Source organism: Aulostomus chinensis, chromosome 22 (genome assembly GCF_037954235.1).
Source record: "Aulostomus chinensis isolate RoL2024-O1b breed Wild chromosome 22, RoL_Achi_v1.0, whole genome shotgun sequence".
Taxonomy (NCBI): Eukaryota; Metazoa; Chordata; class Actinopteri; order Syngnathiformes; family Aulostomidae; genus Aulostomus; species Aulostomus chinensis.
This window is the reverse complement of record NC_141341.1, coordinates 13,456,691-13,472,516: the sequence shown is the minus strand read 5'-3', so window position 1 is coordinate 13,472,516 and position 15,826 is coordinate 13,456,691. Positions and strand designations below refer to the sequence as shown.

The 15,826-nt window shown below is 43.3% G+C and overlaps 2 protein-coding genes across 3 annotated transcripts in view; both read left to right on the top strand.

Moving 5' to 3' along the window:
- cdk6 (cyclin dependent kinase 6) overlaps positions 1-10,508 on the top strand; it is a 34,021-nt gene extending 23,513 nt beyond the window's left edge. For both annotated transcript variants that reach the window (XM_086193184.1, XM_086193185.1), the window contains 4 exons: positions 73-182; positions 6,831-6,881; positions 7,041-7,176; positions 7,356-10,508. In XM_086193184.1, the coding sequence (XP_086049310.1) occupies positions 73-182; positions 6,831-6,881; positions 7,041-7,176; positions 7,356-7,508 (450 nt within the window). In that variant the 3' untranslated portion in view covers positions 7,509-10,508. The remainder of the gene's footprint in view (positions 1-72; positions 183-6,830; positions 6,882-7,040; positions 7,177-7,355) is intronic.
- A 729-nt stretch (positions 10,509-11,237) lies between these two features.
- On the top strand, positions 11,238-15,766 carry fam133b (family with sequence similarity 133 member B). Its single transcript, XM_086193946.1, has 11 exons — positions 11,238-11,419; positions 12,207-12,304; positions 12,446-12,524; positions 12,690-12,809; positions 12,896-12,928; positions 13,109-13,183; positions 14,106-14,204; positions 14,356-14,388; positions 14,493-14,639; positions 14,925-14,975; positions 15,060-15,766. Exons 1-11 carry the CDS (start codon positions 11,396-11,398, stop codon positions 15,153-15,155), a joined length of 855 nt encoding a protein of 284 aa, XP_086050072.1. The 5' UTR covers positions 11,238-11,395; the 3' UTR covers positions 15,156-15,766.
- The last annotated feature ends 60 nt before the right edge of the window (positions 15,767-15,826 follow it).

The window sequence follows — 15,826 nt, the reverse complement described above, 5'->3', positions numbered from 1 at the left end:
GTGTGTACCAACTGTACCAGTTTTTGTTGCAATAAGTGTGTGTGTGTGTGTGTGTGTGTGTGTGTGTCATAGGTGGTGACTCTGTGGTACCGAGCTCCGGAGGTGCTGCTCCAGTCCAGCTATGCCACACCAGTGGACCTGTGGAGCGTCGGTTGCATCTTCGCTGAGATGTTCAGGAGAAGGTGAGAGCTACTTCAGGCTCTGTTCTTCACACTTGTACAGATGTAGTCGGAGATTCTCAGATACTAAGTGATACTTCAAATTCGTTTTAGATACGACGTTCTTTTGCAACAGCAGCACCGCCGCAATCAGGCATACATCCCCTCACTAGGAGCTGCCGTTTGCTGCAGTGCGCTGCATGGTTGTTTGAGCTGTGTCGCCAGCGTGAACAAGCTAACTCAACATAAGTGCTGTTGCCATTGCTGCAGAGACTTCCCGGCCAATTTTTATTGAAAATGAAAAGCAAAAGTACCGTTTAAGCTTTTTTTTTCTTTTTCTTTTTTTTTATTAAATTTTTTTTTTAGCACAATGCAAACAACCAGGAGATTAATAAGTCCATATACGAACAATACGACTCAGTTGTGGTGATGGATCAGGGTAGCACATTCATTGTTGCGAAGTATTGTAAAATCCGACACCCTGGTTTCTATGATGGATTGCTAGAGGTTTGGAAATCTCCCTCTTTAACTTAAAGTATTAAATGTTTATCATAAACATGAACCTGGCCAGTGGCATGCATTGACATCAGCCATCTTACTATTATCCACTGGCCCTCTGTTGCTGTGTTAAACTGCTGAGGGGTCATTTCAAGATCAAACTTATTTTACGGAAGTTTCTTTTGTTTGTTTATCACCACGTAGGGAACAAGAAGACAACAGATGATTAATTATTGAAGTATCACTTTAACGTTAAAGTCTTCTGCCAGTGATAGATCAGATCTGCAGTGCGGAGTCCATTTAAAAATGTCACATTTTTGAAGGTTTTCTGCTTTCATCCTTTTTGATTTAATCAAAAAAGTCAAAGAATCTTAACACCGTTCTCCTGCAGACTGCTCCCAGGCGACTTCAAACACACATTTTTTAACTCCTAAACTCTCTCCCTTCAAAATCTCATCATGATAACCAAATTGAGGGATAATTTCATTTATTTATACTTGATAGCATTTTCCTCTCTTGATTTTTCTTCTGAATATTGTAAATATTTGTGCTGTTGCTGGGGAACTCTGTCACTACTGTAACCATTTGACTGTTCGCTTTAAGGCCGAGCCGCTGCCGTCTTCACAGAAATTGATATTTTGGGTGTTTCTGCAACTTGTCATCTTTTTCTCCGGTGACACCTGGCAGATGCATTGTTCGCATTCACAGTTCAGTTGGCTTATCAAACCATTACAGTAATGAAAGACTGTTTGCTTGTGGCAAGTCAAGATTCGACTTCTTGCTGTAGGTATTTGTCAGTTTGTGGTCTAACGAACTTCACACACCAGAGAGCTCAAGCTAATAATGGACCCCTCCCCTTAAAATCTTCAACTGTCAGATTACAGCAAAGAATCTGACAATTTCCCAACACAAGGGATCAGATTAATCCTCCTTTAAACAATATAATATTAATATTTTTGAGCCACCGTGTTCATAGAATTTTCTTTAACAATCAACAGTAGAGCCTGGTTGCAGTTGTGTGCTCCAGCGTAGATAAGAAAAGTCTTTCTAAAGTGGGGCTGAGTGCCAGAAGGAGCAGCCCTGCCTGTAATTTATGCTTCCTTCCCCAACCGTCCTCACACCCCACCATGCTCAGCCACACACAACGGCCCACACGCTGCACGTGGGAAAATAAGGCTCAAACAGCATGAGTGTAGAAAAGAAGTAACAACCAGGAATGCATGAATGGAGAAACATGCAATGAATGGACACAGATGCTTCTGTACGGAGCAGAAGAGTTCCATCAGTGGTCTGAGTGTGATAATGGTGTCAGTCATATACTCAATGCTGCCCGTATATCAGGAGGAAAGGCATTACTGTCATGGGTTCACTTTTCACACTTATAATCACAGAAACACCACAGAACTGTGTAAAAGCACTTCAAGGAACAATGCAAATGAATACCTCATTGAATCACAGATCAATGTTTTTCTCCCCATTAAAACAGAAAAATCAATGTCCATAAATGAAAAGGTACTAATGTAGATCTTACAGAGCAGCCGATTGTGTGTGCGGAAAGGCTTCTGACGTAAAAAAGGAGGAGAACACTTGAGTATGTTGCCTAAATCCCCTCAGAGGACTCCTTAGAACTCCAGACCGCGGCTCACAGCTGCCCTGCAGCACTAACTGAGCTGATGAAGCAGGCAGACTTACCCTTCTATGGCCCGGTGGTGACCCGCATCAGTTTGCCCTTAGTTGCTGTCCGTATTATTACATGAGTCCCCCTTAACTTAGATCTGGTCCTTCTGCCAAAAAAGAAATAATTTCATTCATTCTCTGAATTTGAGTGCATGACTGGATTTAATTTCTCATCTGTGTCACACTGCACACCTGCGTGGAAGCATTTGATATGAATATATTGCAAAAAAGGCTGCACGGTGGTGCAGTGGTCAGCACTGTCTCCTCACAGCAAGAAGGTTCTGGGTTTGAGTCCTGGCTCAGGTACGGGATCTTTCTGTGTGAGTCTGAATGTTCTCCCTGTTCCTGCATGGGTTCTTTCTGGTACTCCAGCTTCCTCCCACAGTCCCAAGACATCAGGAGGGCTGAAGGCTGCTGGGATAGGCTCCAGCCCCCCCACGACCCCTACCAGTATAAGCAGTAGAAAATGGATGGATGGATGGATGGACATCGCAAAGAGGGGGTCATTAGACACCCAGTCATTCAGAAGCATCAAACCAGTCAGCATGCCACATGTCACTCCCCATTAAACCCAGGTTGCACCAGGACTTGGTTCTATTTCAGTGATACACGCATTTTAATTCCTGAGATGTGAGGGCTTCTCATCTGGAGAAACGGACCTCCTCCTTCCCAGGTGGAGCCACATGAAGCTGTCTTATTGTTTATATAAGGGAGCAGCAGGCATCCACCGAAGCCTTCAAAGGTGAAAGGGGCCGGGTACGAGGTGGTAGCCAGTGTTTCCATGTTGTCTGTCATCAGTGGAACTGCGTTGCAATGCCGCTCATCTGATTGATGTGCCTTTTGAGCATCACTTTACACGTAATGCAAAGACCAGCCTTTTCTTGGTTTATAGACCAAACATTTTCTGGTGTTGCAAAATAGCAATGTGCTGCTGTTGCGCCAGACCAGCCTCTTTGACATACCTAAGCACCTCCAGGCGCAGATGGAGCGCATGTTCATTTTCTAGTTTAAGGGCGAGAGTGCTTGGCGTGAAAATGTCATATATGCCGGCTTGAAACCAGCAATGATGCTTGTGCTTGACGGAGCGCTAGCTGGCGTCATGGCTATAATAAGACCTAATGTCTTGTAATGTAAATAAAGAGGGAAAACCCCTGAATCTGCCCTGTGATGCAGATCAGCCCTAAATCGAATTGCTTCCTCTTGGGTCCATGCACTATTGAAGGTTCATGAAAACTGGCATGGTAGTGTTTTTGTTTTGTTTTTTTCCTGTAATCCTGCTGATGACAACAAAAGCTTAACCTACTTCCTGTTATGGATGAAAATTTTTGTGCAACAATTCCTTGCTAACATTTTCACTGTTACACGTGCAAACAATACCTCAGGGAGTTCATTTTTTTTTGATTGGCTGTTGAGTGTATTTTGGATGGAAGTTTTTAATGCTGTTCAGAGCATATGAAATATATGTAACTTATGTCAACACATCAGGAACAGCACTGGGCACACAGAGCTGTGCGACAGATGTTTAAATCCTAAAATATTAACAAAAGGAATTACTTAAAGTGATTGTCCTGCCAAATCACACAAACTCAAAGCAATGGGAACTCTGAAAAGCATTGTGTGTTTATAAGCATTGTCTCCTCATAGTGTTCATTTGAACTGTTGCCTGATGGCAGTGAGGTGCGTGGGTGTGGGTGTGTGTGTGTTGTCTGGCTTAACGTATGTCTTCTCTCACCCTGACACAATAAGCTTTAAAAAGCATTTATGTATGTTTGCACCATCTGGCACCTGTCCAACTATGCCTGAAGACAGAAGGGGCTAGGAAGAGTACTGGGATGGCCAGAACGCACACGCACATACACACACACACACACACACACACACACACGCTCTCCATCCCTGAAGGTAATTAAGATGTCTTTTTAAAAGGCCACCTGTTAGAGATTAAAGGGCACCTGGGAGAAGCAGGTAAAGAGAGGGAGGGGTAGAAGAAGGGGAGTGAGATAGCACCATTTATTGCTTTGTTGGGTTTTTTTAATTGAAGATTATAATTGTTGACAGCTCAACAAAGCAGTGTGGTTACACAAGTGGTTTTGTTCCTCAGAATATTTATTTTACCACTGCATGTATCATTTAAACAAATCGACTAACGTTGGTGTCTAGGAAGTCTTCCTCCACCGTCATATTTTGCTGCTTTTAGTAGTTGGATTGTAAATTTATTCAACTTGTGATTTTTATACAGTTGGAGCTGACACACACAAAAAATGCAACAGTGGGCTTTTGGAAAACGTGATAAGCTTTATAATATTTACATTTTTGTAATTTAAAGTTTTATGCTCCCTGCTGAGCATGTCCAACTCTGGTGCACTGAGTCACCTGATGTTACAGCTGAGAGGAGTGCAAATCGACCTCTCTTCTTTTTTCTCTTCTTTTTTTTCCCCTCTGAGCTCCTCTCCTCTCTTTCATCTTCAAACATGCCACTGACAAAAAAAGAGTCCTATTGTTGTCAAAGGAATTTGAGCAAATATCATACAAGTCTGCATTTGCATGGCTGGGATAGTGTCGCGGTGAGTCATGGATCCAGTGAATGGTGGAGAGAAGCTGCCTGCTTGTTGACATTCCTCCAATCAAAAAGCTTGAACGTGTTGTGTTAATGGTCCGGGATAGGCCTCACATCCCTGTTGACTTTCTCACAGTTTGGATCTTTGAATCTCAACTGATAAATCCCCAACAACACAGCATGCACGTGTGTGTGTGTGTGTGTGTGTGTGTGTGTGTGTGTGTGCACGCCTTATACAAACACACACACATGCACACACACTTAAGGACAGTGTAACCAATCTTAAAACTTCCAGACTTAAATTTGTAATCATACCAAGACATATGTTCTGTTTCATGTTTCTCATCTCCGCATTTCCCAGTCAGATTGATATTCTCACGTGCAACCACACACACGCACACACACACACACACATACATTCCAGAGGTTGTCACAGTGGAATGTGGGACAGAGCACTGCTGGCACCAAAGGAAGCGTGACTCAGCTGACTGTCCCAACCCAGTCTCAGTCCTTTCACTGCTGTGTGCGTGTGTGTGCACGCGCATGCAGATCTCACAATGGGAAAAAATCCCATTGTGTACATTTGTACACCCCCTTTGTGTGTTGGTTGAGTGTGTGCAAATGTGCACTCCGGTGTTGACTGTGTGTGCATGCCAGTGGCCGGCTCTGTGTGAATCCAGTTATCCCCCTCCAACAAACCAACAAACCACACCAGGTTTAAAAATGGACCTCTTGGAATTATCAGCCCTACTTGTTTTGGCATGATGGCTTTGCTGTAGGTGAATTTTTATCTTCCTTTGCAACAGTCAAAACTGGTTTGGTCTGATTTTCAATGTCTTCACAAGCTCTGCCTATACTTTACCCGGAAAGACCGGCATATGTGGTCTTCTGTCAAAGCCAAGATGTGAAAAGAAGGAGTGTGAGAGTCAATAAGAGACGTGACTGAAGCATGTGACTGTCACTGCTCTAATGTACAAAATGCCCCTGAGTGGCTAATTTCCCCAAGTCTGAGTATGTAGGAAAGAGTGGGTGTTGAACTATGCAAAGCTCTCCTGCAAGTGAAGAGAGCACATGGTGGCAGACCTGGCCTCTCTCTGTTGGCTGCACTTAAACAGGCTGCACTTGAACTGCTTTGAGGCTGGGATACAGAACATAGATACATAGGAGCACACCGACTGTGGGTTACAATATCCTGGATTACATTGACATCTGCTGGTGACATCTTAGACAAATAGAATGAAAAGATAAAAAGACAGCTGAAGGATTGATCTAGTGTGTTTCTCACTCTCTGTTAGAATAATCCAACTTTCTTTCACTTGCCTTTCCCACTTCCAACACCAATTCAAAGAGAGGGAGAGAGAGCAAAAGCAGACACATACACATACTCACTCACACACACACGCATAGCCTCTCTCTCCCTCTCTCTCTCATGGGATAAATAGGCTTTTTCTGTCCCATGTAGCCATGGGCAGGCTTGTGCTGATGATGACTACTGGAATTTGTGCGGGTGCCAGTGCAGGCATGGCCGCCCACGGGCATCCAAAGACGGCCCAAGCCGCAGGAACCACCGGCAGCCCTGCTGCCGCTATCCTCCCTCTTCGCTCCCTCCCTCTCCCCCCTCTTCACTGGTACTACCAGTACTGCCTCACAGTCCTGAAAACATGAGATGGAGCTGCGAGTGTGCGGCTACTTCAGACGTTAACATCAGAGTCACACATTCCTCTCTTCCCTGAGCCAGAAGGTTGTATCTTCAGTCTGTTCATGTACAGAGGCACAGGGACAATGAAGGCTCCCATATTTAGTAGACCAATAGCTGCAAAATTCATCCTTTGCACTTTTGACTACATTTGATATCTTCACAGTATGACAATTATGGCATTGACTCATGGAAATGCTTCAGCGGCAGCTAAGTCACACTCTACCGTTTTGCTCTTTCCCAGACCCCTGTTTCGGGGGAACTCTGATGTTGATCAGCTGGGAAAAATCTTTGAGTGAGTATCAGAGACTTTGTTTCCTTTTACAGCTTCAAAAATCTCATTGTTGGATATTGTAATGGAAATTATTTTGAGTTTATTTGAAAGGCTGTTCTTTTCATGGTGAATAATAATACAGCTATAGACGATGACAGATGGTGATTGCTTTCTCCACAGTGTTGTTGGGGTTCCTTCAGCAGAGGACTGGCCCCAGGAGGTGGCCCTACCACAGAGTGCCTTCACCCCTCGCCCCCCTAAGCCCATAGAAGACTTGGTCCCAGATATGGATGAGCAAGGGCGGGCCCTCTTGTTGGTGTGTAGAATGAGTCTATCTATATTCATACAGGTTTATGCTGCATCTGTGTTTACCCTTGTCCTGAGAAACAAGACATCACACTATTCCTTCTTTATACCTGTTACATACATAATATATCTTTTGCCCCCACTGCTCCTCTCATCCAACCACCCTCTTTTTCTCTTTTCTCCACATAGCAATTCCTTGCCTTCAACCCCTCAAGGAGGATATCTGCCTTCACTGCGCTGAGTCATCCGTATTTTCTAAGCGTGGACAGCCACAGTAGAAGCGTGTACGCAGCACAGCCTATCCCCAGCAACAAGCCCACTATTGAGGAGCGGACGGCCTGATAGTCCTGCTCCCACCCTCAACTGCACCATACACTGACTACAAAAAGTATTCAACCATCCTCTCCTCAGTGTTCAACTCTTGTCACAGCATTCAATCAGAGTTCATTTAGCTTCTCTTTTAGTCAACAGATCAACAGTGAAATAAATGGATTGAATTGAAGCGCAATTAAATCAAAGTAAATATTCACATCTGTATTCATCCCGTCAAGTCGACACAGTGACGGCACCTTCGGCAGCCGCCAGCCGGCTGTGCTTATAAATTTGCATCAGCTTTGCACAAATTCATAATTGAAGGTCTAGACTAGTAGGTCGGGCTGCTTCAGACTCCAGCAGTTGTATTTTTTCTCTATTTTCTTTTTTGTTCCAACATCTGATTCTTCTCAAGTCTTTCATAGCTCTCCATAGAGAAGCATCTCTTCCATCATCAGCTTAACTTGAGGCTCACTCTCTCGGCTCAAAGTCAGGGAAACATGCAGTTCTCTTCAGTGACAACATTTTGCAAACTGCTCCCCCTAAAGAAAAAAGTCCAGATCAGCATTTGGTTGCAGTAGATACAGGTGCATTTTTTTTAACCTGCAGCCTTCACTTGCACCAGGATTACATACACAGGCGATAGTGCTGTGTTACATATATATATATTTGCCTCCACAAAATAGTTTTCCTGACAATTCGGAAAGCACTGTGATTCAATGCTGTGTATGAAAACATGAAACACTACAAGAGAGAGTGTATGTGTGTGTGTGCTTTTTCTAGTAAGTATACAAAGCTTGAGGAAAGTACTCTGAATGAGAGGGTCAAAGTAGTGCCAGGAAGGAGGACACCGACACACTTACCCACCCTGAGAAATGCACAAGAGCTCTCCTCCTTCCATGAACTGATGGATTGTAATTGCTGCTTTTAGGTTGATAATTGTTCTTGATTGACTATGTTAACAATGCAAAGAGACTTGCATCTCAGATTGACTGGGAGGAGTCTGTGGACGGACTGTAGAGGCCAGGAAGCAGAGGCTGCTCTATGACCAGTGTTTAGCCCCCAAAAGAGCCTTCTTGACTGGGGCGGGGGTGCAGGGGGGTGGGGGGGCACACAGAAGCCTGGGTGCCCTATTATGGATCTCACCTGTGATTTAAAAAAAAAATAATTTTAGCTCTCTGCGTGTGTGTGTTTGTGTGTGTGTGTGTGTGTGTGCGCGTGCGTGGATGCGTGTGCATGTGCGCATTCGCGTGGTGAGCAGAGATTTACAGTACGAGCACCATCATAAGCAACCTATTGAATCATGACGCATCACCAGTCAGCCACTCACTGCCAGTATCATTCCAGTCTTGACATGTTCTATTACTGCCACCCTGAGGATGTCCTGAGTAACTGCAGACCAGGAGCAGGATTCCAATGGTTCTTGCAACTCAAATTACTTAAGGGTCAAGCACACTTCAAGGCACTCATCATACAATGGGCTGGTATCAGCACTGAGATGACGATGAACTCCAGGAAACCTTCCTGCCACTCCCTTAATGTTTGGTGCACCTTTAGTCCACCGTCAAGGGTTTTTATCATTACAACTATTTACTATCCAAATGATTCAGTAATGCACAGGCTTGCAATCGGTGGATTAAGTCCCACCAGCACTATTCAACATTAATACAATTGGCACAGAAGTGTGTCGCCAATATTCTGTATTTAATTTTAATTTTATTGACAAGTCTTATATGCATGTTTTTATCAAGTGGTTACTTGATTTTTAAGATGCTGGGGCATGAAATATTCTTACACAAACTCTCTAGATGATTATAGAACCTGTGTAAGGATAGTTTGACAATGTAAGGAATGTATAAAGGATAGGCATTGGTATTGTACAACACGTAGTGCCGAGTACAAGCAGTAATTAGAGAAAATCATGCGATACGTGCATCATCAGCCCATAGATGTGTTGTAAAAATGGATAGATGTAGAGTAGTGAGGGTCAGCGGAATGTTGTTCGGCGAGAGTATTTTGTCTATTGAAAATGTTTGGTGGGTTCTGTGGGTGCTTGTTGAATTTCATTTACAGTGGTTTTCATAATGAAATGCACAAATATTTTGTGTACTTTTTTTTTTTTTTTTTGGCGCTATTTTAAAGTCATGTACCGTTCTGTTCAAGTTTTTACCAGCAAGGGAAAAAAAAAAAAAAGCAAGTTATGCAGAGATGTATTTTTGTATGTAGTAGTTCTTGCAGAACAGTAACATACTTAACACTGGTTTACTTCTTCTTAACATGTAGTGCTGCTAGCACACATACACACACACACACACATATATACACAAACACTCTGACTTTCTCAGGTTCTTGGTATTGACGTCCAAACCTTTCGGACACAGTTTGCACATCTTTGGGCTACTAACTGACCATAATACAACTCCTTCAGGTTTCCTTTCAAGCTGTTCCTTGATCATGTCGTTGATCATAGTCTACTGTCACTCCTATTTATCAAATATGTTACTGTAGTCATGACTGCCTGAAGATAACTGCCTGTATGCTCTGTTTTGTCGTGAAGGCAACGTTTAATTGCTAGATGGCAAACACAATGTAGATCCACAAATAAGTGTCGGCTTGACTAAGCACTGTGTGAATTTTCTATTTGATAATGACTCATATCTGGTGTCAGTGGTGCATACAATGCAATGAAAGCTCGAAATACTTTAGCTATACAGGTTTACTATTATGATTATGACTGCTTTAGTTTATTAAACTTGATACAATCACTGTATGCTTTTCTTAGCCAGCTTCTAAGACATTTCAATCTCATTACAACAAACTGAAGTCCACTGTTGAGCTTTCACAAGTTTCACTGTTTTGAAACCAACTAAGCTTGGTCCATCATGTAACTCAAAGTACTCGTGTTCCTCTTGTCACACGTGATTTGTCATATGGAGACCAGGAACAATACAATCACGGTATTATACTTATGTATGAATGCAGGCATTGGTGTCTTATTATTGTGTTGCACCATTTGAATAAAAAGCAGCTTTTTATGAATGTTGTGATTGATTCATTTTAGCTTTGACAAAGTAAATTGTTTTCTAACAGTGAGTTGATTTCTTTTTGAGTAAGTGAACAGCGAATGCAACACAGCTGTTGATTAGATTGGTTTTAGGTTTTTTTATATATATATATATATATATATATATATTTTTTTTTTTTTTTTAGGGGGTGGGGGTATTTTCATAGTTTATCAGGAGTATATTATCAGATCTGTAATGACAAAAGTTTGGCATATTGCTAAAAGTTTTGGAAGTCTCTCCAGAATTACTGTGTATGGTAGTCTCAGGTTCACCCATAAATAAGAATAAGTGATCTAATCATTTGTTATCAGGCTATACTTCAAATGCCTATTGAATGCCTTTAAACTAGCTCCAATGAGATGTTAATGGGATTTTGAAATTTAAACAAATTTAAAAAAAAAAAAAGTATGAATAAACTGCTGAGAAGATTCAAGATGAGTTTCGAGTATATACACAACTTAAATCCTGTCAATATGAGTTTTGGGGGTTTTTCAAAACTGAGGTGTGACATCTAGAATAAAAGCTGGATTAAATATTTGCAGGTGTATGAACACAGACAATCACATTAAGGAAGCTATTCAACACTGCAGCCATTCAATTTGTGATACCAACGCTCCGACCGCAAGCTCGCGATATAATGCTTGACGGTGGGAGGCAACAATGCCCAACGAGGTAGTCTGCGGGAAAAAGAGACAGCGAAGAAGAAGTCAACGCGCAAACACGCACATACGCACACACGTACACAAAGGTAGAATTATGAGCTCCCATTACCCCGGTGTGATGTGGCTAGGTCCATGCTAGCAAGGTAACATTAATGATTGCTCTTTCTTTTGGAAACTTCCCTAGCTCGAAATGGGCAAAAGAGACAATCGAGTGGTGAGTTATTTTACTGTTTTGTTCTGTGTAATGATGATAAATCAGCCGGACTTTGGCAAGCTGGGCTAAATACAAACACAGCTCAGCGCTAGCTAGCCGATGCTAGGCCCGTGCAGCACACCAAATCACTCTTCTGGTTCACATTTTTTTTTTTCGTAAACAAAATGCTTTTAATATTTAAGCAGAGGATTGTCGTCGCTTTAAATCCCCATGCGAATCATGATGTAGCGAGTTTAAACGGTGAGGCTGGGGGCAGTAGTTGCTCGCAGATGCTAGCTTAAGCTCATCAGACCCTGCAGTGTTTTGACGTGGTGATGCTGTGCAGCATGTTTTCCTGTCGTTTGTGAAGCCCGTGGATAGCATCCAGCATTAAAACAGAACCTTATTAACCCAGTGATAAGTGTCATTTTTGTCTCAAGTTGTTAGCTCTGTGCATTTATGCTAATAGTTGTGGGTTGTTAATGCGAAGTTAGCCGTGTCATCTGTGCTCTTTTCTCCTGCTGACGTCGCATGTGTGGTTTCTATATTTAGGCTGTCAATTTAGCACTACACGGCGTCGCTTGTTGACAGGCAAATTAGTGGCTGGCAGGCAAATCAATTATTGCTCGCCGCTTGTTGAAGCCGTCTGCCTCCCAGCGAATCCATATGAGTGGAGGGGATGTTGTCGCGGGTCCTACCTGGATACATTTGGTCAACGTTTTGACACCTGGGTTCCTAATAAAGCTGCGTGCACGTTAATTATATCCTGTTGTAGTGCGTTCCATTTCTGTCCTGTTTGGTGTTTCAGGCTTACATTAACCCCATTGCTGCTGCACGAGCCCGGGGACCGGTACAGAACTCTGGACCAACCATACAAGATTATCTAAGCAGACCTCGACCAACATGGTAGGTACGGGACAGATAGCATATTAGGGTTAGCCACCAGGGTGACTTCAGTTATTTACCTGTGCTGATGTGATGGTGTGGGTCAGGACCAAATAAATGACATCGTGAATCTTATTACCTACGATTCCTTGTTGCTGTTAGGGAAGAGTTAAAAGAGCAGCTGGAGAAGAAGAAGAAAGGCTCCCGAGCCCTGGCTGACTTCGAGGACAAAATGAACGAGGTAGGTGTGTGTGTGTGAGTTTGTGTGTTGTGGACTGATGCAGTCACCTTTTAAATGATTCATTTATTCACAGCACCTGCTGTTCTTAGTCTTTATTTCAGCTCGGATGAAAGTGTCAGTGAGGCTGTGGAGAGCTATTAGCGATGCAGTGCTTTATTATTTCAGAGATGGAAGAAGGAACTGGCGAAGAACCGAGAGAAGTTGTTAGGTGGAAGTGACAAGGACAAAGAGAGAGAGAGAAAAGCAACAGAGCGTGACAAAGAGGAGAAGAAAGAGAAAAAAGAGGTACTGTATAAATTCTGAAGACGCAAGATGAGTATCTCATGTTGAAGATGGACAGTCTCTCACTCTTTCTTTTCATTTGTCTACAGAAAAAGAGGAAAGAGAAGAAGAAATCCAGCAGGGTGAGGAGAGACCTCCAGCATTTTTGATGGAGACACACACACACACACACACACACACACACGTTCCTCTAGGAGCTCTCTTACTGACATCCTTTAATGTAGTTTTCAGTTTTGTTTTGTTTTTTGAAAGCGTATTACCTCAAGTCTAATGAACCCTGCTTTCATTGTGTTTTGGTCAAGCATTCTTCATCCTCTTCCTCCTCCTCATCGAGTTCTGATTCCTCCAGCAGCTCCTCCTCAGAATCTGAAGACGAAGTAAGTCGTTAGACACGTTTAAGTGTTTGAAGGACCTGTTCAGACCTGGTATCAAGGCCACATCCTGATGTGATCGGATCACATGTGGCTCTTGTGATCAGAGCTCACTTCCCCGTTTCGTATACAAACAAACACCTGAATTACTTCTGATGGCAGGGTTTGTAATCAGTGGACTTCCCCGTGATAGCGTATGAGCATCACCAGCAGCGCAGCTGTTTATTTTCTGCTGACATTTTGGCCGACCTGTCTGATTTATTTGTTTTTAGCTGAGACACAGAGGGAAACAGCTGATGGGCGAGCTAAGAGAGGGAGTGGCGCTTGGCTGGTGTTTGTCAGACAGAGAGGGAGAGAGACACAACATTGACCAAGACCAGACCTGTCAGAAAGGTTCGGTGCAGCTGTAATAACCTCTCTCTCTCTACGAGCTTTTCACTTGATCAGACCTAACAAGACGCTGTAGTTTACGCGGTTATCGGTGCCTGTCATGCTTCGTAGACATCAGCTGGTGAGGCGGTCTGCCAGTGTGGCCCAGGCGGCATTTGTGCTCAAAGAATGTAGCCAGATGAGGCTGGAATCCCCTCCAGATGTGGTGTGAGTGTGCCCACACCTGTGAGCACTTGTGATCAGATCGCTCAGGACGGATCTTACTACCGGACCTGAACAGGGTCACAGAACAGTTTACTGGTGTGCACCTCTCTGTCAGCCATTTTGAATAAAGGGTCTCTTGAGCAGCTCAAGTTGTATTGGAAGGCGCAGCTGCGGTTCGCTCGTGTTCTGTGGTACTTTTGTTTTTTAGTTGCCATATCTGGAGACAGTCTGCTGACAGTAAACTGATGGGTGTTTCGACTTTTTCTCAGAAGCTGCGCCGCACTTCAATAAAAACACTGTTTGATTGCATTTCTTCCTGTTTGTGTGTGGACAGGACGACAAGAAGAGTGTGAAGAAAAAACGGAAAAAGAAGAAGTCATCAGTCAGGAGAGCATCAGATGGTTCAGAAGCAGAATCGGACGTGGAAAGAAAGGTGGTTATTTTATTGGTTTTATATATTTTTTCTTCTTCTTTTGTAATGGCAGATCTTTATCAGAAACGGACATAAGTGCTGTCAAAGATATTTAGTTTGGGGGAAGAAAATGCCAGAATTTAGTCTGAATGTTCATTTTTTTTCCATGAAGAAAAAGAAAATCAAGGAAGAAGATAAAGACAAGGTAAATGTCATTCACTCCGCTGCAACGTTTACATACACACGCAAATCTGAGGTTCCATGAAATTGCACCACGCCGCTTTTAAAGTGTCGTTTTTGCCGTTCCAGATTAACGCTGTAAAAGCGTCAATAAAACCCTGCTGTAACTCTTCCGTCACCCGGGATGAAAAGAGCCGCCGAAGGAAAAGGAAGGCTGAACGGAGTCATCGAGAGTCTTCCTCAGAGTCCTCTGCTGACTCAGCGGAAGAGGAGCTCGTGAGTGTTCACATCCAACAATCTAACATCATTTTCTCACAGTTCAAGACCTTAAGCCAATTGGATAAAGTATTTTTAAGAAAAGTGGCTTTCACAGCTCAGAATTAGGCTGTTTGGTCGTGCCTCCACAGTTGAAGATGCTTTAGAAACGCCAGTGTTGTGCAATCAAGGTTAGCACATAGAAATGTGAAGTTTTTCAGCAACGGTTTCTCAAGACTTCCCTCGTTCTCTACGCTGTCAGTGTTTTATTTTGTCCCACCCCCCCCCCCCCCTTCCAACCCGCAGGCTGAAGCCAAGAAGAGGAAGAGAGGTAGCGAGGAGAAGGAGAAAATCACAGTAAGTGTTTCACCTTCAACGACTTTCAAGTCGGCATCTGCACGTTGGACTGACACCAGCTAAACAAGTATTTCACCAACACAGGACAAATCCAAGAAGAAGGGCAAAAAGAAGCACAAGAAACACGGCAGGAAAAAGAAAAAGAAGGCAGCCTCTCAGTCAGACTCGGAGCTCGACTAGCAACTGTGACTCAGCAGTTCTCTTGTGCACCTGACAGTTCACTAGTAGTGTTACTTTATTTTATTTTCCTTCATTTTTGACCTCCAAAAATGAAAAAGAAAAAGCCCCCATCTGGTATCCTGCTTCGGTCATGGCACTTGGAACGAGGAGGCCGACAGACTTGTCTCGCCGGAGGGAGGGGAGGGAGGGCGTCATCCCCCCTTCAACTGCAACTTTCAGTACATATCTCGTGTTGTTTTTAATCACCATTGCTCCTTTTTTTTTTTTTTTTTCTTTTTCCTTTTGGACGATCGTTGTTTGGGTTCTACTCCGCAACGGCGGGACTGATCTCGGGAGATTTCACTGTGACCGGCACCGGCTGTCATCTCTCCATAATGCTGGCTCTCCTTCTCTGCTTCCGTGCCGACATCTGGCGTCCGTGGTTGCTAGATGAGGCGAGTGCCTGCGTGATGCATGTCGACCTGATGACCTGATGTCTCACCAGCCTCATATTGAAGTTGGACTTACAAAAACAAATATGAGCTGCACAGACAGATGTAAACGCATAAAACTACCATGAATAAAGTCATGTTTTAGCCGTTACCGCGGTTACTTAGGTACAACCTTTTCCTGTGTGATATTTTGTTTTGCTGTATGGAAACCCAACAAATCTGGCCTGGTTTTTGTATGAA